Genomic DNA, 24,287 nt, shown 5'->3' with positions numbered 1-24,287 from the left:
CTCAGTTGCTTTTGTGATCCTAGGTGGTATAATCTACAGTGTCAGTGATGGAAGGAGTAAAATGGTTTTGCTATGTTATAGCAGGCCTCTGCGGCAGGTGGGTCTTAAATCCAGACCTCTGGTCCAGAGAAAGAGACATTACCACTGCATTACAAGACCTTTCAAAAATACTCTAAGCAACTTTTTTCTGGGAAAAAAAGGAGGCGATACAACTGGGCTTATACAGGATTTGAACCAGTACCCTCTCACATAATAATTCATTACAGGCCCCTCAGCATGCCTCTAAACCAATAAGTCAACCATTTAAGGTATTGAATAGGGTGCCTGTCAAACAGGGTCTTTTGTCCTGGATGATGTCAAGTTTCTTGAGTGTTGTTAGAGTTGCATTCACCCAGGCAAATCGATGAGTACTTCAGTGCCTTGGAGATGATCGACAGGCTTCGAGTTACTCACCATAGAACTTCCAGTTTCTTGTGGCCACAGAACTTGGATAGCTTGTCTCAATCCCAATTCAGCTCAATGGTAGCCCCTTGAATGTTGATGGGCAGCGATTCAGTGACTAATATCTTTGAATGTCAAAAAGGAATGGTTCTATTCTATATGGAGATAATCACTGCCTAGCACCGATGTGGCATGATATTACTTTCTACTTATGAACTCAAGCAGGAATGCTGACCAGGCCTTACTGCATGTGGACACAGATTTCTTCAGAATTGAGTTGACATGAGATATACTAGACATGAGATATACTAGACATTGTAGAATCACGAAACATCCTTACTTTACCAATGAAGGTAACTGAGGAAGCAGCCGATGACTGGGCTGAGACTGTATCCTAAAGAGCATCTCCAAGGTTTCCTGGGGCTGACACGACTGGCCTCCAACAACCACCATCTTAATTGTGCCAGACATGATTTGAACCAGCAGAGTTCCCCTATCTCACTCACACCCTCCAATTCTCATTCACTTCAATTCTGAAGTCAAGGCAGTCATTCTCACCAAAGCTCTAGAGATAGCTTTTTGTTTTGGTCTATGTTTGGACAAAATCTGTAAGTTAGGTTAGAGGTCTAATGGGCCTCACTGAATCCAAACTGTGCAGCGACCACCTCTTGATGGCTCAGTGTTGATGATATTTTCCATTTTGCTGATGGTCGAGAGTAAACTAATGGGGAGGTAACTGGGAGATGTGGTCAGAACATTTGTGCCATGTTTCCTTTGTCTGTTGTAACTGTGCTGGAACCAGCTGGCTCGGGGTGCAGACAGTTCTTAAGCACATGCTTTCAGTCCTTCTGCCAAGATATCAACATGACCCATAGACTCTGCAGTATTCAGTACCTTTGGACATTTCTTGATATCATATGGAATGAGACAATTGGCTGAAAAGTGGCCCCTGTTACACAGGGGGTCTTGAGATGGGACAGAATTTGAATCACCTTCTTAACACCTCAGGCCTCAGATGGTGCAAATGTTTCAACCTTTTTTTTTTGAATACCATAAATGGATTTTCCTCTGCTCCAAACAACCCAATTTATCCAGTGAGTGACTGTGCTGCATGGACCAAAAGCTCCAAGTTTTTTTTTAAATGTCAACCTGCTCATGGATGTTATGATACACCTCTGGAGCAGGTAAAACTGGAACTCAGGTCTCCTAGCTCAGAGGTAGGGACACTACCACTGTGAAAAGAGCCCACCAGCTTTATCTTTTGCATAAAAATGTACTGGGCACACTCATTAATAAGGATGGAAATATTAAACCCAATTGCTTAGGTTCACCACCATTTATGACTGATTGTGCAGGACTCCCAAGCTTCAATCTGGCTAATTAATTATGGATTTCTTGCTGCTTCTGTTGTATGGCATGCACATACTCCCTTGTAGTAGTTTCATCATGTTGACAACTTTTTAAATAAAAAATGTATACCTGGTGCTGCTCCTGGCATGATCACCTGCACTCAATGTACCAGGAATGACCCCTTACTTTGATGGCAATGATACAATGAGGAATATGCTTGAGGTTACAGATTCCAGCTGAACACTATTATGCTTATGATGATATCCACAAGATGCCCTGGCATCAAGTCTTGAGTTGCCAATTTAGTTCTGAATCTGTCCTTTTTACAGAACTCAATGGAGGATAGCCTCAGCATGAGGATGGGACCTTGTGTCCACATGTATGCGCAGGTGATCATTCCTGCTATACTGTCATTGATAGATGCTTCTGCAACAGGTATGATTGGAGATAAGGTAGAGTAGGTTTTTTCCATCTAGTTAGTTACTTCACCTCTGGCTACAGGGCTAGCCTGGCAGTTTTGTCTTTCAGCACTCCATCAACATAATTAATCATGGTACTACCAAGCCACTCATGGTGGACATTGAAAACTCCACAGAGCACACTGTGCCCCTGCTATCGAAAGTGCTTCTGCCAATTGGTCTTCATCATGGAAGACATGGGGTAAGATATTAAATGACTATTTTACATCGGTTTTTACTGTGGAGAAAGAAATGAAGGCTACAGAACTCAGGGAAATAAACAGATGTTTCAAAAACAGTTCATATTTCAGAAGAGGAAGTGCTGGAGGTCTTAGAAAATATAAAGGCAAATAAATCTCTGGGACCTGATCTAGTATATCCTGGGCTGATGTGGGAAAGTAAGGAGAAAATTGTGGGGCCCATTGTAGAAATATATGTATCATCTATAACTACAGGTAAGGTGCCAGATGACTGCAGAGTGACTAATGTCGTGCCTTCGATTAAAGGATGTAAGGAGAAACCTGGGAACGAGAGACCTGCTAGTCTAACTTTGGTGGTAGATAAGCTGCCACAGGTGATTGGATTTACATGCATCTGGGAGAGGCAAGGAATGATTTGGGATAGTCAGCATGGTTTTGTGTGCGAGGACAATAGTGTCTCAAAAACTTATGGTTTTTTTTCCCAAGGAAGTAACTAAGAAGATTGAGGAGGGCAGAGCAGTAGATGCTGTTTCTTAGGTTTAAAGCTTTTGACAAGATTCCACATGGTAGACTAATTAATCAAGTTAGATCACATGGGATTCAGGGTGAGTATGCCAATTAGGTACAAAATTGGCTTAAGGGCAGGAGACGGTGTGGTGGAGGACAGCTGTTTTTCAGACTGGAGGCCTGTTACTAGCCATGTTCTACAGAACTCTGTGCTGGGTCCACTTATGTTTGTCATTTTCATAAATGATTTAGATGAGAATATAGAAAGCATGGCTAGTAAGTTTGCGAATGACACCAAAATTGATGGTATAATAGACAGTGGAGGTTATCTAAGATTACAAAGAGATCTTGGGTAAATGGGCTGAAAAGTGGCAGATGGAATTTAATTTGGACAAATGAGGGGTATTGCATTTTTGTAAAACAAGGGCAAAAAACTTATGCAATTAAAAACAGGGCCTTGGATAGTGTTGTAGAACAGAGACCTAGGGGTTCAGGTACACAATTCTTTGAAGTTTGTGTCACATGTAGACAGGGTGGTTAAGGTAGTGTTTAGCAGGCTTGCCTTCATTGGTCAGACCTTCAAGTGTAGGAGTTGGGACGTTATGTTGAAGTTGTACAGAACATTGGTAGGGCCTCTTCTGGAGTATTGTGTCCAGTTCTAGTCGCCCGTTATAGGAAGGACATTATTAAGCTGGATAGAGTTCAGGAAAGATTGATCAGGAATGCAGGGGTTGAATTATAAAGAGCAGGCTGGGACTTTTTTTTTCCCCACTGGAGTGTAGGAAGTAAAGGGTAACCTTATAGAGGTTTATAAAATCATGAGGAGTACAGAAAAGGTGAATGGCAGGGAACTTTACCCAAAGGTGGGAGATTTCAAGACTAGGGGGCATATTAAGGTGAGGAGAGAAAGATTTAAAAAAAGACAGAGGGGTAATTTTTATTTATATACAGAGTGATTAGCGTGTGGAATAAACTTCAAAAGGAAGTGCTGGTGCGGGTACAGTTACAATGTTTAAAAGACATTTGGATAAGTACATAAATATGAGCGAAACACAGGCGGGGGATGAGTTTAGTTTGGGAACATGGTCACAGTCAACTGGTTGGGCCGAAGGGTCTGTATGACCAACAAATTCATCAGCTTGTGGGAGAGTTGGTATTTGATAAACAGAAAAGTTGGCATCCTTTCCCATGTTTTATACAATACCATGGGATTCATCAGATGCGAGTTGAGAACTAAGGGCAACACCCATATTACCGCTATTTCTAGCGGGCTTATACAGCTGGAGCAGTACATCTGGGGAAATTGGCTGTAAAACATTGTCTAGTAAGTATGTCACACTGTTCCCCAACTAGTCTGCGAGATAGCTTCCCCAACTTCATTCCAAGAAGTTGGCAAGACGAATGTCACCAAGCCAATAGTTTGTACGTACTATTTTCATTTCTGGTTCCTAGGTCAAGGTTATGTGGTCTTCACTTTTGACTTTTCCGTTGCAGCTGCAACCAAGTGCTTAGAGTCACATGTAGGCCAGACCACATACGCTTGGCAGATTTCCTAGACATTATATTTCATGATCAATGACAGCTCCAATCATTTAGAATAGATACGAATGACTTTGCTGCCGGAAGCGGAAGTATGATCACCAAGTTTGCGGATGACAAAACAAGTTCAATGAGTGTGCAAAAACTTGGCAGATTGAGTAAAGTGTGGCAACGTGAGGTAATGCGTTCTGCCAAGAAGAATAGAAGAGTTCAATATTATTATTATTATTATTGAAGACAGACTGCAAAAGCTGCTGAACAGATGGATTTGGGGGTCTTCATATACGAATCACAATAAGCCAGCTTCCAAGTTCAGCAGATAACAGGGAAGGCAAATGGACTGTTGGCTTATATTTCAAAGGGAATGGAATATTAAAATTAGGTAAGTCTAGCTGAAACTATATAAGGCAATAGTCAGACCATACCGAGAATTCTGTGAACAGTTTTGGGCCTCTTATCGAAGGAAAGATATACTGGCACAGGTAGCAGTCCAGAGAAGGCTCTCTAGGTTGATCCGGAGTATGACAGGGATTTTTTTGAGAGGTTGTGACGGTTGGGCTTGTGCTCATTAGAGTTTAGAATGGCAGGCGACCTTATTGAGAGATTCTTAGGAGATGTTACAAGAGGTCACCAATTGAGGTCAGAGATAAGCAGAATCTGTGGACTTTTTAAAAAAAAAAACTACAAAGAGCTGTCGATTCTTGGTCATTAAGTACATTCAAGGCTGAGATATACAGATCTTTAAATCAGTAAAGGAATCAAGGGTTACAAGGATCAGGCTAGAAACTGGAGTTGAGGATTATCAGATCAGCCATGGTCCCATTAAACGGCAGAGCAGATGCAGTGGCCAAATAGGCTACTCCTGCTCCTACATTTTATGGACTTAAGATAATTATACACCATCCTTTGAGGGCTCTAGTGGTGCAGTGGTAGTGTCCCCACATCTAGGCCAGGAGTCCCAAGTCTAAGTCCCATTTGCTCCAGAGGTGGGTATAACAGCACTGAACAGGTTGATTAAAATATCTACACCATCCCCTGAAAGAACACTTAAAATGCTGATTGGCAAGAGAAGAGGCTTAGGGGCCTTAAATGTATGTTACAATTCCTTCAATTTTACCAGAAACAGAATCTGATTTTTGTTGTTAGGACCAGCCTACTCATAATTGCCTTAACTACTAGGATTATCTGCAACTGAAGAAGAATCCCAAATCTCAGACACATGTATCCAGTTACACAGAAGTACGACAGGATTACTCAGGTATCAGATGGCTGAGAATTCAATGGAGGACAAATATTACTTGAGTACATCTTTTATGATTCTTGCCAGGTCCAGCCAATTATATTACTAATTGCTACAATCAATTGATATTAGCTAACTATTTGAATGTACAGTCAAAAATAATATCCAACTATTTGAACTAACACCATAAAACTACTCAACTCAGCTACTGAGAATTTAAATTGAATCTGTTTGTTTGTTTCAAAGGAAACGCATGAACATTACATATGCAAAGGCAGATGAACTCAAGACTGTAACAGAGAAAACAGGTCTCAAGATGGCAGTTAAATTAAAGTGATACCACTTTCTAGATCCCAAAATGAGTGACTATTACTAACAGCATCTCAACCCCATACAAAAAAATGGATGCACACTGCTGGCCTACATATTGCTCCTCAATATTCTACAGGACAACCTCAGATCACCTTTTACAATTAACTTAAGGCAAATCAGCATCAATTTTTGCTACAAATCAAGATAGCAGGTCACAGTGGAAGATAATTAGCTTTTGTGACCATCTAGCTGCACAACTATCAAAAGATTTGCTTGCTGGTTCAAAGGAGACATTATAATTTATTCCACCCAAGGAAGGACTCAGAAAAATACTTATACAAATAACTGCCCAGCAGACTGCAAAGTACTAATTTAAAGTTACAGCAGCAAATTAAAACTGCCAATCACAAATTTCGACCTTTTTCCAAATGAAATTGATGCATTCTTCAAATGTACTTCCGGAGTTAATCAATTTTTTGGGGCTTACTACAGTTGGACTAAGTAGTTCAAATACAGCAAGACAAAAAAAAACATGGTTACCAGTGCTGTTACAGTGTGCAAACATTGGATAAGATGGATGTAATTTTATACTTTAAAACGCATCAAGTAGTACAGGTAGAAAGTGGGTATATGGTAGAGAGACGACAAGCCATGATCATGGCAAATGGCAGAGCAGGTTTTGAGGGCTGATAGCCCACTTCTGCTCCTAGTTTCTATGTTTCTACACTAAAACTCCAAATTGAAGTCTCCCACCACTGTTACAACCCTGAGGAGGGACAAATAAATGAAGGAGCTGGCAACTGACATACTGGAAGATGATCAATGTAGTGCAACCCAGTGGCGTAAATTACATTCAAGGGAGGGTGAAGGGAAGCAAGCTAGGGAAATAAAAACAAAACAAAAAACAACAAAAAAAACTGGTAACCAATAGTGATTTGTGTTGTCACTAGGTGACTTGGGCGACTAGCAGTAGATCTATTCACTGGATATAAAACAAATTTGTAATAACCACTTGGGATTCTACTGGATCATGCGATTATGAACTGAGGAACATAAACAATGCCCATCTCAATGCAGGATGAGGCTCTAAAAATTATAGATGAAATGTAAAAAAAATTAATTATTTGCAGGAAGAAAACCCTAGTTTACAGAAACTGGACAGTTTAGAAACACAATTACCTTCATTATTTCAGCAAAATGAAAGTGATGCAGCCAATTTAACTTCACTGACAAAATTTTGAGTATAATAACAAATGACAAAGAACTGGTTCCATAGCAGTACAGAAATACAATTATAGGATTGTTTAGAGTTGAGTCACTAATAGACTTTTACAACATTGGTGCCAAACATTGTAAAATGAATGCACAAGAATGTTTATGAAAGTAATTTACTCAGAATTGTAAGCCTAATGCTTAATATCTTAAATCGTGATGAGCGCTGCATGCAAAAATGAAACTACAAATTGTGTTGAACCCTTCATCCAATCACAGCCCATAGAAAGCTACTGAAGCTGAAATAAAAAGTTTATTATACATAAGTTAAGTTAACCAATTTAAGCAAATTTAACCAATTTAATAAATACACAAAGTTTTTCACTAACTCCACTATATTTAGGCATAATACATTTGTCACTGTTGAGAACACTTACTGAAATTTATACATTCCAAACTAAAAACTTAACTTCTAAAGGTATCAAGCTTCTAAAAAAAAGCACTCTATTCAATTTGTTTCAAGAAACAAAATCAGCCTGTGTGCCAAAGTATTTTTTTCAGTAAGGACTTAAGTTACATTTTATGGATAGATCACAGCAGATATGTTTAACCATTTAATCTCCCAGCTACTGCATCCACTCTCAGATGATCAGTTTGCAGAATTCTAGGACTATATAATAGTTATGCATCTAATACTTCATGGATTTGGAAATGGGTAATCAGGCTTTCAGATAAAGTCAGCTGATTATCCAAATAACGATACACATCTCAAATACAATTGCACAAACCAGCACTTACTCAGGTACTGTAATGGCTTGAGGTGAATATCTACCAAGGAAAATATTGTTACTGAGCATTCCACCAAAAATTAGCCTTTCACCCAACAGTTAACGACTAAGACAGAAACACAGCTTAGGTCGAAAATCCATAATGTGAAAAAAAACTTAATATACACAATGAAATGATTCATTACATTTAAAAACACGCACTGAAATAAAAAGTCTATCACTGCAGTCATGTACAGGTCTTTTTGCAATTAAGTCAGAAATCAAGGACACTAGTGCTTCACAAGACGTGCCAGGACAAGCTAGCTAGAAACAAAGGAAACTGAGGAGTTAAATATGTTTTTTGTGTAATTTTTCAACTTGAAGTTGTTGCAATGCAAGAATGTTACAGACGTATGCAACTAAACTTGCACAGCTTCCAAGGCTTTCACCAAGCTTAACTAATTTTCTGCACAACTCCCCCAAAGTGATTGTGGAACTGGGGAAGTATTATTCAAGCTGCCGCCTTATACATGCATTTGGACAATCACTTATCTCCAGGCAGGTTCCCATAATTGGAGCTTGACTCATCACAATCCAATTAAAGAAAATTTAAATTGTACGAAGGAAATTATGTTGGGAGTCTGACTTCAGTATTAGTGAAACCACTGGAAAGCATAATGAGATACAGTATGCACTTGTAGAAATCATTCAGAACAATTCGAATGGTATTTATAGAACTTCCCTTATGAAACTTGTAGAGTTCTTTAAAAGTGGCCAGAATAAGAGACTGATTGATGTTACATGCCTACACTTAGAGAGGTCAGTAAAGCACTGCATAAACATTGTTACTGCAAAAGAAATAACAAGAGTATAGCAAAATTTCAAAGGGTCCGGAGGATTGGAATTAATGGATATGATTGATCATCTGATTTAAAGACGCATTCAAAATCATGAAGGGACCACAGAACCTAGATTCAAAGTTAACAAAAACACCAGAATTTAACATAGGGATTAATTCAAAATAAAACAAAGCAAGTTCTGATCATCAAGAATTCACTGCCTGAAAAGGTGGTGGGATCAGATTTTATAATAACCTACAATTATTTTTCCAATTTGCTTCTGAACAGGAAAGATTTCTAGGGGCTAATGGGAAAGGAAAAACTCTAAAAGACCTTTCAAAGAGCTAAAGGGCTGCATGCCCCCCTTTTGTGCTATATCATTCTATAATTAAAAGACAAATAGTGTAGTGTCATGCATTCAAGTTATGCAACTGCAGGCAGGTTTATGCCTCTGTTAAATTGTAGACCAAGGGAACTAACTTGCTCATTTCCTAAAACGGTGTACAATGCAGAATGGCAAAGTATTTTTGATATTTTAATATAATAAATTGGAAAATCATTAGAACTACTTAAATACCACCTCCAGTTTTAGCCCCCATACAAAATGAGAATATTAAAGCTTAGAAGGTAGTGTTGTGGAGGGTAACCAGGGTAATAACGAATCTCAAGATGAAGGGTATGCAGCAGAAGTTAGTTACTTTAGAGAAGCAGAGAGGTAGACAGGATAGATGGGAGGTTTTGAAAATGACAGTTCAACTGCATAGTTAAATTACACTACTAAAGCCATGCCTAGAAAATCTAAGTAAAGAATTAGATAAGATGCCAAAAACAAAACGATCAAAACGGGTGCCCAGCAAGGAGACTCTAATCATTCAAATAGAAGTGACAGGTTCACTGGAGAAAAAGGATATTTCACTAACAGAACAAGTTGCTTTTTAGCTGTGACTAGAATACGAAGAGACTATAACAATCTCCAGGAATTTACTTGATTGCCTTTCAAAGTTGGAGAGAAATGTTCCAGGCTTTCCTAAAATTTACTGCAGTTCGTGATTTCCCCCCGCTATCGGTACACAGTTCAGATCGGGAATGAAGGACATAGCTACAAGCTTTCTGATTAAGTCAGTCTCTTATGGCTGAAGACTTCGCTGGTCTCTTTTCTTAATGGTCACATTCAAATGCTCGGGAGCCCCTCACACGCAACGATGCATTTGTATTAATATATCAACTTTGATAGAAAAAAAAAGTTGAATTGGTAGGCACTCCAAAACTTCAACTAACATTGACCACAAGTACTTTCATCTTACAATTATTAATACTTTCAAATGACAGATATAATGGTGCAACAAGAAGTAAAACTGAATTTCTTAGTGAGTTTATGTAAGGAATCAAAAATCTAGTAAGCTATAGAAAATCAAGTCAGTAACAGATTTTTTTTTTTTTTTTTTTTAAAAAAAAGAAGAAACTCTAAGCATGCAACTGTCCAGACACATCTCCAGCTCAAAATCAGTATAGAGGACATTGAAAAGTCTTTTTGGTTTAACCAAAAATAAAGTGTCTCTGTGCTGTGATCAAATAATCTAGTCAGGTGCAAGAGGTCAAACATTGTAGAAGATAACAACAATAAACAGTGAATTGTCAGTACAAAACAAATATTTCATCAAAGCTTTTCATTTTGCACTCATCAGGACAATTTGCAAATCATTCATGTAAGAGAATTCAACATTTACACTGTATGAGAGGAGAGTGCTGATTGGTATGCAAGTAGACAGACTGGTACAGACATTACCATGGACAGTGTACCAGTTAAATTAACTGCCAGACTTTAAATTTTAAGCCAAGCAGGTTGACTGATTGGTTCATTTCTCAGGGCAATGCCTTTACCAGAGAGTAACTATCACCTATTCTGTGGAATTGAAACAGACATCTTTTCTGTAAATCATTAACAGGTTGCTGTTGCCAAGCTAAAAAGCAATTGTGCCCATCACACAAATGTGTAATGGCAGCATATGAACTTCAGTATCACTGTGATGCTAGGTATGTGGTCCATATGTCCCGAAAACTCACTGATCGCATCAAACAGCATATCCGTTTGGCTGTTCACAAGGTTCACTGTACCCAACCTACCCACACTTGCAAAAATGTCCAACATCGGACGTCACTCCACAATCGAAAAACATTTGTTAAATAATCACAAGGAAAGAATTATGTTGACAACCAATATAGGATCTATCAGGCTCAGTATGCTACGTGCATACATTCTGAAAGTTAAATATACAGGATGTAGTGTCTTTTGCAGACAGAAAGAACATGTACATACTCTATGTCTATTTCAACTCAACAAAATAGCAACAGCCATTCTTGGTTCATTTCTCAGGCCAATGCCTTGATTAAATTGGAATCAATCTTGTTTAAAATGTAAACAAAATTTTACAATTAATCATCAGCCATCACATAACCAGTGCATTTTCCAAGGCAACGCTTCTGACAATCCAAGTCTACTTGCCAACTAGTTAGCACTATCCTTTAATATAGAATGATAATCTTTTACATTCAGATTACAAATGTCCTAATGAGTGCAAGATGAAAAGCTTCAACAAAGTGCCTTTTTTCAGAAATGTATAGAAATAGGTCCATACTAGCAGAAATGAACATTTAGAAAAAAATTCAATTGAAAGTAGAAGTACAAAATGTTTTTAACTGATTTAAATTGAAACCGTTTAAAAAGAAAATCATGATCAGACTATGTTGTAACACTCAATACTACTGCTAAAATTAAAATATTTATGAAACTTTCATTTCAAAGTTAGAACTGAAGATTCTGTAAATATTTTGAAGTTTAAGGCCCACAACTTCCTTCATTATGGTGGGATTCTGTGAAGAACTCCATATACTGTATAATTTTATTTTAGAAATACCAACTGTTTGGCTAGAAATAACCACTGTTTGGGGTACTGAAAACCTGAACAATCCAGGCTGTTAAATTAGTGCATCTCCAAAAGCACCCTTTTTCCTTGGGCTGAAAGGCAAATGAAATTTTTGGGATTACAATAACCCCAAATAAATGACAAAAGTGTTTTGACAATAGTTGTTTAATGTATGTTGTTAACCCATTTATAAACTGACTTTAGCATTCCTGTACAACAGCTAATGTTGCATCTGATTTCAACATAGTAACGTTTAACAAAATGAAAGAAACTACCATACTAGAGAATAGTTTCTTAGTCACCCCTTCAAGTTTTTACACTGATAAAAGCCATCATAGGTATCACTCGATTTAGTTGGCAGGAGAAAAGGTGGATTGTGGATGGAGTCAGTGATTTCTCCTTCAATTGCTTCCAAGAATTTAAAATTTACAGTGGCTGTTAAATTATAGTTTGCATATGCAACAGGAAAGAAGCCTGTGAAGCAGTATTTTAAATTCCAGGATAGAATGATTTGCACATCTTCAGTACCAGGAACTATAAAAATTGGTATGACTATCAACTACACAAAATTTTCAAATTTTGCACAACATACACATTGTGCATTGATCTAAATTACTTACTTTTCAATTATTCTTACAAAAATTAAACGGTTGATTTTCTGCTTTATTTATTATTCCAGAACTCCATGGATTTTACAGCATGGTCACATTTTAAGATGTATAGCACTACATTCACAAGGAGTAAACCCAACTTGCTAAACAGTGATGTTTTATGTGGTTGCCATTCTATACTACAAAGCCCGAAGCAATTACTTCAATATAAAGGTTCAAAACAAAAGATATTACATAAGAAAAACAAAATTCAAGATCTACATCACAATAAAAAACAGTGTCAGGTAACAGCAGATAAAACTCAACTGATATTTTTAAATCACCAGATATCCATATGCCTTAAATTGTCACAGAAGGGAATGATCTATTGTTACAATTCAGAAAGTCTAAAATCTGCTGTGGACTTTGTTTGCATCATAATTACCCCTTTGATTTCCTCTACCAAAACCACCAGGTGTACTACTCACAGCAACACCTGCCATAGGCTGTTGAGGAGGAGCCTCAGGTGCTGGAGTTCCACTCAGGTTTCCCCTATTGATCATAGGAGGAGAACCCATTTGTCCAGGACCTCCCTGGGGAAATCTATCATTGCGCTATTGTCCATTCAGATAGCGATTGTGTGTTTTATAAAAACGTCCATAACATGTTCCATTGTTGGAACGGACCAAAAGGTGGCAATTTTATGAATTGATTGGCGACATCCCCGTGTTGGTGTCATGAAGTTTGGCAGGCAGTCCATCAGTACCAGGAACATACAAAAAGGAGATAGAAAGGAGCAATTACATTAGTTAACGTATAGATCAATGATATTTTGAATTATGAAAAATCATTTATACTTCACAGCCTACTTTTAAAGATGACAAAAAAGCTACAACCATAATACAAAACATTGGAAGTAATCATTGTAAGAACCTCAAACTGATAAAAACTGATTATGTAATTCATCACCATAGACTACATTTTTGAAATATAAATGTAATTTTCTCTGCACTTTAAAGCCTGGAGTTAATGCGAAAGCCACATTCATGACAAAAAATAAATAGCTAAAAATATGGCAAATCTCAAAACAAATTTTGAAAGTTATAATTATGCAAACAACCAAGGAATCAGAAAATCTTTCACACCTCAATATGCAAGAGGGTAATGATCATGCTGCAAGTTTTTAAATTACCCCTTGATCTTGCAACTGCACCAGTTCCACATTCATCGACAAAACATTTATTTATTTTTTTAATACCACCTTATTGATTTGTTATCACCAGCTTCCCAGTCATCTGGTTGACATGGTGTTAATTTTGATCTGCTAAGACTGCATCATCTTCCAACACTTAACATTTGCATTAGGGTATAGACAAATCACAGTACAAGTAATGCTTTTATTTTTGCCTTCCATTTTAAACAGTTAGAGCAGGGGCATTCTTTTGAAGGATGCAGCAAATAGGAAGTGTGTACTGTATGGTTCAATTACTTCATAAACATATTCAAGTTTCCAAGCTTCATTTGTACAAGTCAATGGATCATACCATTTTCACCACACACCCTGCTTTTCACAAAGCTTTTGAGCATTCCCAGGCTTTGGGGCAATGCTCTTTTTATTTTCCTCCTCCATTTTTACTTCTCCCACTCTACCACCATTTACACATCTTCAGCATCTTGATCACCTCCACCCTCCACTCTCCACTCACTTCAAATCAATCATTCCCACCACCCCAAGTTCCTTCTCTCCGTTACTTCTCCCAATAGGGTCTATTTCTCTTTTCCTTTTTATGCCTTCATGCTTCCATTTTCATCAGTCCTTCATTAACCCCTTGGTTTAACCCCTATTCTTCAGATCTTATTTTCTTGACTTTCCTCAAGTTCCAATTCTCACTTCTACTTTTATTGAATTTTCTTTGCAGGACTAGACATAAAGACTGAACAAGGAAATCACAAATAGGCATTTTAATTGTGCTTTGATTTTTCAGTCTTGGGAGGAAGCATGCTGACATACCTGGTGTCAGTTACTCTGTGCAAACCCTGAGAATTTAGTGGGTTTCTTTAACTGCAAATCAATCTTTCTATCCCCAGAGACAGGCAGTGAGTAAGAATATTTCTGTGAATGAGGCACCCACTTCTGAGACACCAACAGGAAATTAAAATCTCCAATTCTCACTGCGATGCAAAAACCCACTCCCAGCAATACTGCCTGTCTCAGAACCCACTTTGCCAGCTTAACAGCAAACATTTCAACTGAAGACCAGTGCTTCTAGATGTGGAAATGAAATGAATCCTGATGTATTACCAAAGCTATAGCACTGCTTCATTCCTTACCAGCAAATTTTTAGGAAACTCTTTTTGAAACACAGGAGATATACTATGAATAATTTAGAAGAAGCAGACAGGCAAATATTGAACATGACGTATCAATAGGTACCATTTTGATATGATAATACACAAAAATATTTTTGTTTTTAAAATTTAAAAAGTAAACATTGAACAAACCCAAGACAGTTGAGATTTTTTCATTATATTAGGTCACATCACAGAATTAACTTCCAATGTATAAATTTATGGTGGATATAAACAAATACAAAGCAAAACATTAACTTGATTCTTGCAACAAAAGACACCAAATATAGTCAAATAAACGAAATCCATCTAGCAGCTTCTCTTGTCAAATATATTGCGTACTAACAAAAATAAGTGAATGCTTGCTATTCACAATTTGGGACAACAACTGTATGAACAGCCTGTGGCCTGCAAATGTTCTGGTCTCAACAACTTTAAAACCTAAAAATCAACTTTTTCTTCAGGCTAATGCTTCAATTCTGAGAGGGAAAGAGGTTTTATAAATTAATTCAGTCCCTGTACCGAAGGGAAAAAAAATGATTGATTTTTAAAAAAAATGAATGTCAACAATTAGTGCAGAATGGATGGCAACACAATTGAAATAGAAAGATATGGCAAAGCTTATTGACTGCAAAAGGAGCTTTGATCGCTCATTCCTATTTGTGACATCAATCTCCATCGCAGAAGAACATTTTCTGATGGTGGAGATGGTACCTCGATGTATTCAAACCTAGTTCCAGCTCCAAATGAATATACACAAAAAGGAAATGGTCCGAGCTACAGTTCGCACCTTTTAGAGTTTCAAATCCAAAAGGTGTGTTAGTTAATATTATTTTCAAACATAATTTTAAATTGGCACACTGACATGGGCTGCAAACAGTTTAAGTTTTTATTTCATGTTACATCTGTACTTTTGATGTTCCTATGCAGAATTCAGACATACTATTCAGGTTTAACGAAAAGCAAGGATAGAATTTTCTTTTTCCTCCCGTAACCTGAACAAAACCTGGATATGCAATACACCCAAAAAAACTGCTGTGCATGATTGGAAAAATGACAATTAATTGGATTCTGGAGGGGGGGGGGGGGGGGTGTGTCACCTGAGAGGTTGCACACACTGGAAGGAAATATACTTGGTCACAGGAATTAGGAAAATTGCCATTAGATGGGTGGGAGCAAAATGAAGGCTGACATTGAACTTGTAAGGCACAGTAGTGTCAAAACGACAGATTCTGAGACCACTCTACATGAACGTACACAGCTATCACAAGAGATTATTTACAGGAACAAACAAAGCAAATGGATATGATCTAACAGGAATATGGCTAGCTGTAAGTTTGGATCAGAAATTGGCTAGCTGTAAGAAGACAGAGGGTGGTGGTTGATGGGAAATGTTCATCCTGGAGTTCAGTTACTAGTGGTGTACCTCAAGGATCTGTTTTGGGGCCACTGCTGTTTGTCATTTTTATAAATGACCTGGATGAGGGCGCAGAAGGATGGGTTAGTAAATTTGCAGATGACACCAAAGTTGGTGGAGTTGTGGATAGTGCGGAAGGATGTTGCAGGTTACAGAGGGACATAGATAAGCTGCAGAGCTGGGCTGAGAGGTGGCAAATGGAGTTTAATGCGGAAAAGTGTGAGGTGATTCACTTTGGAAGGAGTAACAGGAATACAGAGTACTGGGCTAATGGTAAGATTCTTGGTAGTGCGGATGAGCAGAAAGATCTCGGTGTCCATGTGCATAGATCACTGAAAGTTGCCACCCAGGTTGATAGCGTTGTTAAGAAGGCGTACGGTATGTTAGGTTTTATTGGTAGAGGGATTGAGTTTCGGAGCCATGAGGTCATGTTGCAGCAGTACAAAAAACTCTGGTGTGGCCGCACTTGGAGTATTGCCTACAGTTCTGGTCACCTTATTATAGGAAGGATGTGGAAGCATTGGAAAGGGTGCAGAGGAGATTTACCAGGATGTTGCCTGGTATGGAGGGAAGGTCTTATGAGGAAAGGCTGAGGGTCTTGAGGCTGTTTTCGTTAGAGAGAAGAAGGTTAAGAGGTGACTTGATAGAGACATACAAGATGATCAGAGGATTAGATAGGGTGGACAGTGGGAGCCTTTTTCCTCGGATGGTGATGGCTAGCACGAGGGGACATAGCTTTAAATTGAGGGGTGATAGATATAGGACAGATGTCAGAGGTAGGTTCTTTACTCAGAGAGTAGTAAGGGTGTGGAATGCCCTGCCTGCAAAAATAGTAGACTCACCAACTTTAAGGGCATTTAGATGGTCACTGGATAAACATATGGATGATAATGGAATAGTTTAGGTTAAATGGGCTTCAGATTGGTTTCACAGGTCGGCGCAAGGGCCAAAGGGCCTGTACTGCGCTGTAATGTTCTATGGAAAGATGGCTACAGGGTGACTGTAGACTGCTGATAATAGGGTAGGGATCAGTATATTTCTGAAGGATTTTGTGATCAGAAGAACAAAATGTGGAACTTTTTGGATAGGTTTAAGAAAAAGCAAGGGCATTTGTAAGGTTTGTTTACAGTAGTGGTAATATGGTCCATGGTATTAATAAGAAGATTAGAGAAGTATGTAGCATGGGTGAAAAAAGAATGCATCATTTCAATCTGCTAAAAGACTGGTAAATCTAAATGAGCACTAACGTTATGGAGGATGAGTTTCTGAAGTACGTTAAGATGGTTTCTTAGAGCGGCACATTGAGAAACCAACTAGACAGTAGGCTATGTTGGTGACAAAACACCCTCATGGAGGAGCAGCAATATTGAGAAAAAAACTTTACATTCTATCTGAAAGGAGAGTTCGTTCAATCTGAATGAAGGAAACTATCAAGTATAAGAGACAAATCGGCTGAGGTGGATTGGGAAAATGCATTGACAGATACAATGGCACATGGGCAATGGATCGTCTTTAGAGAATGTTTAGAGAATATTACATGGTTTACAGCAGCTTCAGCATCTTCTTCAGCACAATCTCCCACAAAAAAATGTTAAAATTGTCCTAATGTTGCGAAAAATAGCAGTAATCCTGATGATTTTGCAACACAAAAGGAAGGCAAATAAATTGATAGAAGCAAAAATAGACCATGAATGTAAACTAGCAAAAAGACAATAAAAGCTTCTTTAGGTACGTGACAGGAAACATTTGGCCTAGACGAATGTTGGTCCATTATAAACAGAGGCAGGAGAATGTTTAATGGAAAAGAGAAGTGGCAGAAGAGTTAAGATTACTTTGGTGTTTTTCTTCAATGAGAACGATACACGAAATTCATAATTAGGGGTCAAAAGAACTACACAGAATGAGGAAATCTTTCGAATATTCTGTTGGGAGAAATTAATAGCATTGATGACTAAATCCCTGGTCCTGAAATCTCTTTCAACATTCTAGGGTGAAGGGGACACATTTTTAGAATGGTTCCTGCAGATTGGTAGGTTGAAAATGTCACTCCACTATTCACAAAATAAGAGACAGAAAATGGGCAACTACAGTCTCGTTAGCCTTACATTAGTGGTAGGAAAACTGACAGAATCCATTGTAAAAGGATGCGATAAATGGACACTTGAATCATTGTAATTTGATTGGGCATAGAGAGCATGAATGGGAATGGAGAAATAGCATTTAACAAACTTGGAATTCTTTAAAATTGTTATTGATAGAAATGGCAGAGAACTGTCAACGAACATAGTACACTTGGATTTTCAGAAGGCTTTTGAGAAAAGCACCCCATGGGAGTTTAGCTAGCAAAACTGAAGCTAATTTAGAAAGCAGATAATGTATGAGCATGGACTAAGGTTTGGCTTAAACAGGGTAGAAAACAGAAAGGAATAAATAGGTTATACACACTTGGCAGTCCAGTACTTGCAGTCCCAGCTGTTCATAATATATATCAATGATTTGGATGCAGGAATTAAACATACTTTTTAAATTTATGGATGACACAAGCTTAAGTGGGAACATACCCCATGAGGAATATACAAAGTGACTTTAAAAGGTCCGTTTTTAAAAACAGACTTAGTGAGTGTACAAAAATATGGCAAAAATGTGAGGTTATCTACTTTGGCAAGATGCTCAAATGCGTAGTTTATTGCTTAAATGGAAGCACTTAGGAAGTGCGGATGAATAGAGAGACCTGGACATTCTTGTCAATAAGGTACTAAAGGCCAATATGCACGTGCAGCAGACAATTAGGAAGCTAAGGTATGGTAGCCTTTATTGCAGGAGGGTTTCAGTACAAGAGTAGCGAACCCTTGCTTCAAATGGACACTACCTTGGTTAGGCAGAACCTGGGAGTAGCATGTTGATTCTCCTGCCTTAAAGATATGATATGATTGCCATTCGGACAATGCACCAAAAGTCTACCAGAGACGACTTCTGGGATGGCAGGACTATCCAATGGAGACAGAGATTGGGAAAACGGATTGTATTCATCAGTTTTGAAAAATGAGCCACTCTCATTCAGAATTTCTAAGATTCAAAGATAAAAAGAGAAGTTAGGGTAAGGTGTTTCTCTGGTTGGGAAGTCAAGAACCAGGAGATATCATTTCAAGTAAAGGAAATGTACTTAGGAGATGGAGAATTGTTTTTACTTGACATTGTGAATATTCAGAATTCTCTACCCCAGAGAGCTAGAGAAGTTCAGTCATCGAGTATGTTTTATACAAAGAGATTAACCAATTATGTAAAGGGAAAATGGCATTCAAGTGGATGATCAACCATGAATTATGTACCGAATGTTGGAGCAGGCTGAGCAGGTTGAATGGCACACACTTATTCCCATGATATTGGTTTATTCAACTTTGTACAACTGTAACGATACAAACTATTTTTTCTATGAATTTTCGTTTAATATCCAAAAGATATGTTTACACTCTCAGAAGGCTTGGCACATTACACAAAGTGCACCCAAGTATTTACAGCAAAATTAAGTGTCACAAATAATTTGAGACCTGGCCTAGAAAATTTGAAATGCTTGACAATAATGTTTTAATTCTATGCTTGTTTTGTATGTCTCATATGAGCTCACGCTTAATGCTACCCAAATGCCTCGAAGATGGCATTAGATTTTACCTCACCTTACTCCGGAGTTATATCATACAAAACATTACCAAAATTATCAACTTAAATTGCCTAATGTCTATCAGAATATATAAAAAGGAGTCATTTATTGTTGTTTACTCTAATAATTGCCATAAAAGCTAAAAATTAATCTTAATAAAATTACTTATTAAAATTTACAATCCACATTCATCTGTTGATCAAAAACATCGATGTGTCAAGTTTTCTTCCATACTAGCTACATGCTGATAATGCCCATTTCAATGCATCTAAATTCCTTTTACAATTTCAGTACTACGTAATCACTGTATCATTGCTGTTTTGAACCTTTCCTTCTTTCCCTTTATCATACACGTCATAAACTGATCTATTTAAGTGCATCACAATACTCATCTCCCAAATTAAGGTTTATCTGAGAAAAATATGTGTTGACACAACAACGGCTGATAATAGTTTTTTTTTTAAACCTTTTTGCATTTTGCAAAGTTGAAAGTATACAAATGGAAAACTATCCTACAAGTTATGATCAAAGCTTTCTAAGTATGAAGAGCTTTGAAAAAGGATCATGCCAGTCCAAGTGTTAGTGTAAACATACCTTACGTTACTTAGAAAATAAGGCAGTAAACATTAGGCGGTTTAATACATTACCATTGTTCCACTGTTGTCTCCCAACATGGGTGTTCCCAGATTTGCAGTTCCTTCTGGCCCAATGGCTGGGACAGGTCCCATTGTAGTACCAGGCATAGGTCCACGGTTGTTCATGTTCATACCCATAAGTGGAGCAGGGCCTTGATTGCCAGCAGGAGCCGGGCTATACGCATCTATGCAAAATAGTGGGTACTTAGATCTAGCCTAAATCTAATTATGCTTCCAAGGCAATTAATTGGATCGAATATTTGTAGAAACTTAGTAAATAATATAGAAACATGCTTATATAATAGACGGACCATGCAAGGCAACTGCTATCTGAGTAACAGCCTGCAAAAATTGTTCTTTGGGACTGTACAATTTGAATTGTGCACACATTCAAGCACACGCACGTACACACTGCAAAAACCAAAATCTTTGCTTCGTAAACAAGATCCCTGCAACAAGAATAAAAATGGTCAAAAATATATTGTAATCATTCACAAAAATGGAAGTATCCACAATTAAAACTGGGAAGAAAAAACAAACAATTACAAGATAAATTACTTATAGTCCAAAGAATGATTATTCATGTTATAAGCAAACATCCAGTACTTATATGAGTTTTTCCAAATGTGTCTTCGGTACAAGATCATATTTTCAAATTAAAAACAAGTCAGTCTATTCAATTACTTTAGTACATTTTCCATAAGCTTAAACAATTTTTTCCATTTCTCCCACGCACAGAAATAACAATATCTATAGTTCTATATTACAAGTTCCTAACTAGGATGATTTCTGACACTGCTTATACATAATTGCATGGTTTGCCAAGATCTTAACTTTTGAATTACAATTTTTTTCTCAAGTTGAATGTAAATTTATTTTGCTGTGGACACATGGTTTTTATCAGGCTTACATCCATATAAAAGTAGTCAGAGAGGGCAATAAAATGATAGAATGTTGTACATTCTGTTTCTTCACTTCCAAACGCAAGAATAGAACATGTTTTGAAAGCACATTAGTTATAGCCGATAGTCTAATATTTTTGCTTCACATTACAAGGTGTAAAAATCTGCGCAAGACTATCAACTGAAAACAAATTTAAATAATAGTTACTCGCCCATTTTAACAGATTTCCGTCTAACGTTTTTGTTTTAGAGCAAACAATAGAAAAAAGGACAATATATAGTCATATTACAATCTTAACTTGCACAAACGGTGACTTGAAACAAAGGGCGAAAGCGAAAATTGAAAGCAACTACATTTAAGCTTATCTTGACTGCAGGTTTGTATTCGCTCTCAAACTGGTAAGTTCATTTAGTGAAATGTACTACCTGTGCCACTCAAATGTTCAAAATCTTAACTTAAACATTATTTGTTCGATTGTGACTGCCATGACATATCTTAAAGATTTTTCAAAACAACAAAAGACAAACAATTCTCTTTCATAATGGTGTTGAGGACATATCACCACTGAATTAAAAAGAATTCATTTTATTCGATTTGTACCTGCAATATCAATTTGATGGGTAACTTACTTTTATTAACCAAAGTCTGATCTCTTAAATGGTGTTAGCTTTGCTACATGTAGACTAGCCAATAAAATCACCAGTTTACACAGAATAGGCACAGCACATAAGTTAGCCCACATGTCCACACGAACACTCTGCAAAATCAAATTAGCCCATCCTGTTCTCTAAGTTCCACCGAGTGTGGCAAGTTCTCACTTTTGTAAACTATCCAAACCCTTTTCAAAGCTACAATTGAATTCACATCCACAATATTCCACAGAATCATAGAACGCTACCACAGTGTGGAAGCAGGCCATTCAGCCCACTGAGTTCACACCAACCCTCCAAAGAGCAGCCCATCCAGAACCATGCTCCTATCCTATCCTTGCAATCCTGCATTTTCCATTACCTAGTCAGCACAACTCTGGACGTTATGGGCAATTTAACATGGCTAATCCACTTAATCTGCACATCATTGGCCTGTGAGAGGAAACTGGCGTGTCCAGAAGAAACCCACGCAGACATGGGGAGAATGTGCAAACTCCAGACAGACAGACAGACAGACAGTCACCCAAGGATGGAATCAAACCCGGGTCCCTACTGCTGTTAAAAGTGGAAGTCAGCTGAGGGCAGGGTTAACTGGAGGAAAGCATCAGTAGCAGGCTAGAGTAGAGTAAGAGAACGGGGTGGGCAGAAATGGATGCAGACAGGGGTCACCTGGTAGTGAGCACCAGCCGACTCCCCGCTAGCTCTGGCTGGTCATCCGCACAGGGTTCTGGTTGCAGCCATCTTTGGCTGTGTGCTGAAAGGTGAGGTCACCCTGGGGCTGAGTGCCTCCCCTCTCAGCCCCTCCTCTGCCAACACTAGTGACTGGGCTGGAGGAGCTTAGATTCTCCACCCCCACCATCCCTTGCCCAAACCTGAGGGCTACTCCTATGAATAAGGAGCAGCAACCACCCTACTACCTCAAGAAACGACAGTAACTTAATACAGTCCTTTCCCTTCTGAATTACTGGAAATTTTTAATTCGCACAACCAACTCCCAAGATGCCTAGAATTGGCAGATCAATCAACAAAGACTGAAAAAACGAAAATGGTTGTGCGACATACCCAAAAGCGAAAAGTAGACGTTGCCATTTGTTTGCAAGACTTGGATGAAGTTACAGAAGTGTAGACTGCAAAACCATATGAAAAAGAGGCTTGCTGGAATACCGTCGCCAACTGTATGAATCCATACAGACCCCATTCAACATCATGCACAAATCCAGATGACATGGTTCTATCAAATTCTACTAGTTATGTGCAGTACAGGTTCAAAGATGTTTTAGCCACTCCAACTAGAGCTTCACCATTATCAGCATTCTGCTCTTGCAACCCAACATGAGAGCTGTTCTTTTCAACTGGTTAATGGAGGTCTGTGAAGTCTACAAGCTAGACAGAGACACTTTATTTAGCCCAGAACTTTGATAGATTTATGGCAACACAACAAAATGTTGTGAAGCCTCAAGTACAGCTTACTGGTATTTCAACTTTATTTATTGCTGCAAAGCTAGAGGAAATCTAGTACTAGTCAGTACTAAATCTGCACTAGTTTGCCTATGTTACTGATGGAGCTTGCTCAGAAGACTAAATCCTTAACATGGAACTTGCTGTCAGGACAAATGCTAATTGCTCACTGGATTAAAAAAAATTCTCTTATGCAACCATTGTTCCTTTGGCCAATCATCTTCAGCTATTGCTCTCCAGTTCCTGACCCTCTGCCAACATAAGCAGTTTTTTCTCTAATTAGTTCATAGGTTATGCGTTGAGAGTTCAGGTGAGATACATTTTAAAAGCAGGGAATCAATGCTGGCACTGTACACAGAAATACAATACTGAGAAAAGGAATTGATTAAGAAAGAGAGTGTAAAGGATGCTATCTGAATATTTGCAGTAAAAAAAAAGTTTCCAGTCTTTAAATACATTTGAGAATACGCATCTAAGGGAGACAAGTGAAATTTCAGTTAGAACTAGAATTTCAGTGTGCTTCAGTAAACAAGATTGTTATTACTGCTGGCAAGTATAATGCTTAACTGTCTTCTATTGATCCAGGAAGAAAATTTGTTCGTTTTATTTCTAGGAAAAATATAAAAAAATTCTCCAGTCTGAAAATAAGTCTCACAATCCAGTTGCAGTTTAGCTTAGCAATTTAATTTAAAACAGAAAACATTGCTAATAGTACGTTTATACTAAAACGTTGCTTGTGGAAGGGGCTACAACCAAATCAGTAACACTGAAATACAAATCAAGCGCTCAGACCATCATCAGCTGGAGATTATTTTCACCTATTTGCAACCAACATCTG

General features: G+C 38.0%; 1 protein-coding gene across 5 annotated transcripts in view; it reads right to left on the bottom strand.

Moving 5' to 3' along the window:
• pspc1 (paraspeckle component 1) overlaps positions 1-24,287 on the bottom strand; it is a 110,004-nt gene that overhangs the window by 38,255 nt on the left and 47,462 nt on the right. For 2 of the 5 annotated variants that reach the window (XM_048598354.1, XM_020535183.2), the window contains 2 exons: positions 20,451-20,623; positions 12,435-12,993 (listed from right to left, as the gene is read on the bottom strand). The exons of 1 other annotated variant lie outside the window; for it this stretch is intronic. In XM_048598354.1, the coding sequence (XP_048454311.1) occupies positions 12,787-12,993; positions 20,451-20,623 (380 nt within the window). In that variant the 3' untranslated portion in view covers positions 12,435-12,786. Of the gene's footprint in view, positions 1-12,434; positions 12,994-20,450; positions 20,624-24,287 lie in introns of those variants that run through there. 2 more of the 5 variants (XR_007262332.1, XM_048598355.1) reach the window with 2 other exon arrangements.

Source organism: Rhincodon typus, chromosome 6, assembly GCF_021869965.1.
Source record: "Rhincodon typus isolate 14 chromosome 6, sRhiTyp1.1, whole genome shotgun sequence".
Taxonomy (NCBI): Eukaryota; Metazoa; Chordata; class Chondrichthyes; order Orectolobiformes; family Rhincodontidae; genus Rhincodon; species Rhincodon typus.
This window is presented reverse-complemented; position numbering and strand designations above follow the sequence as displayed.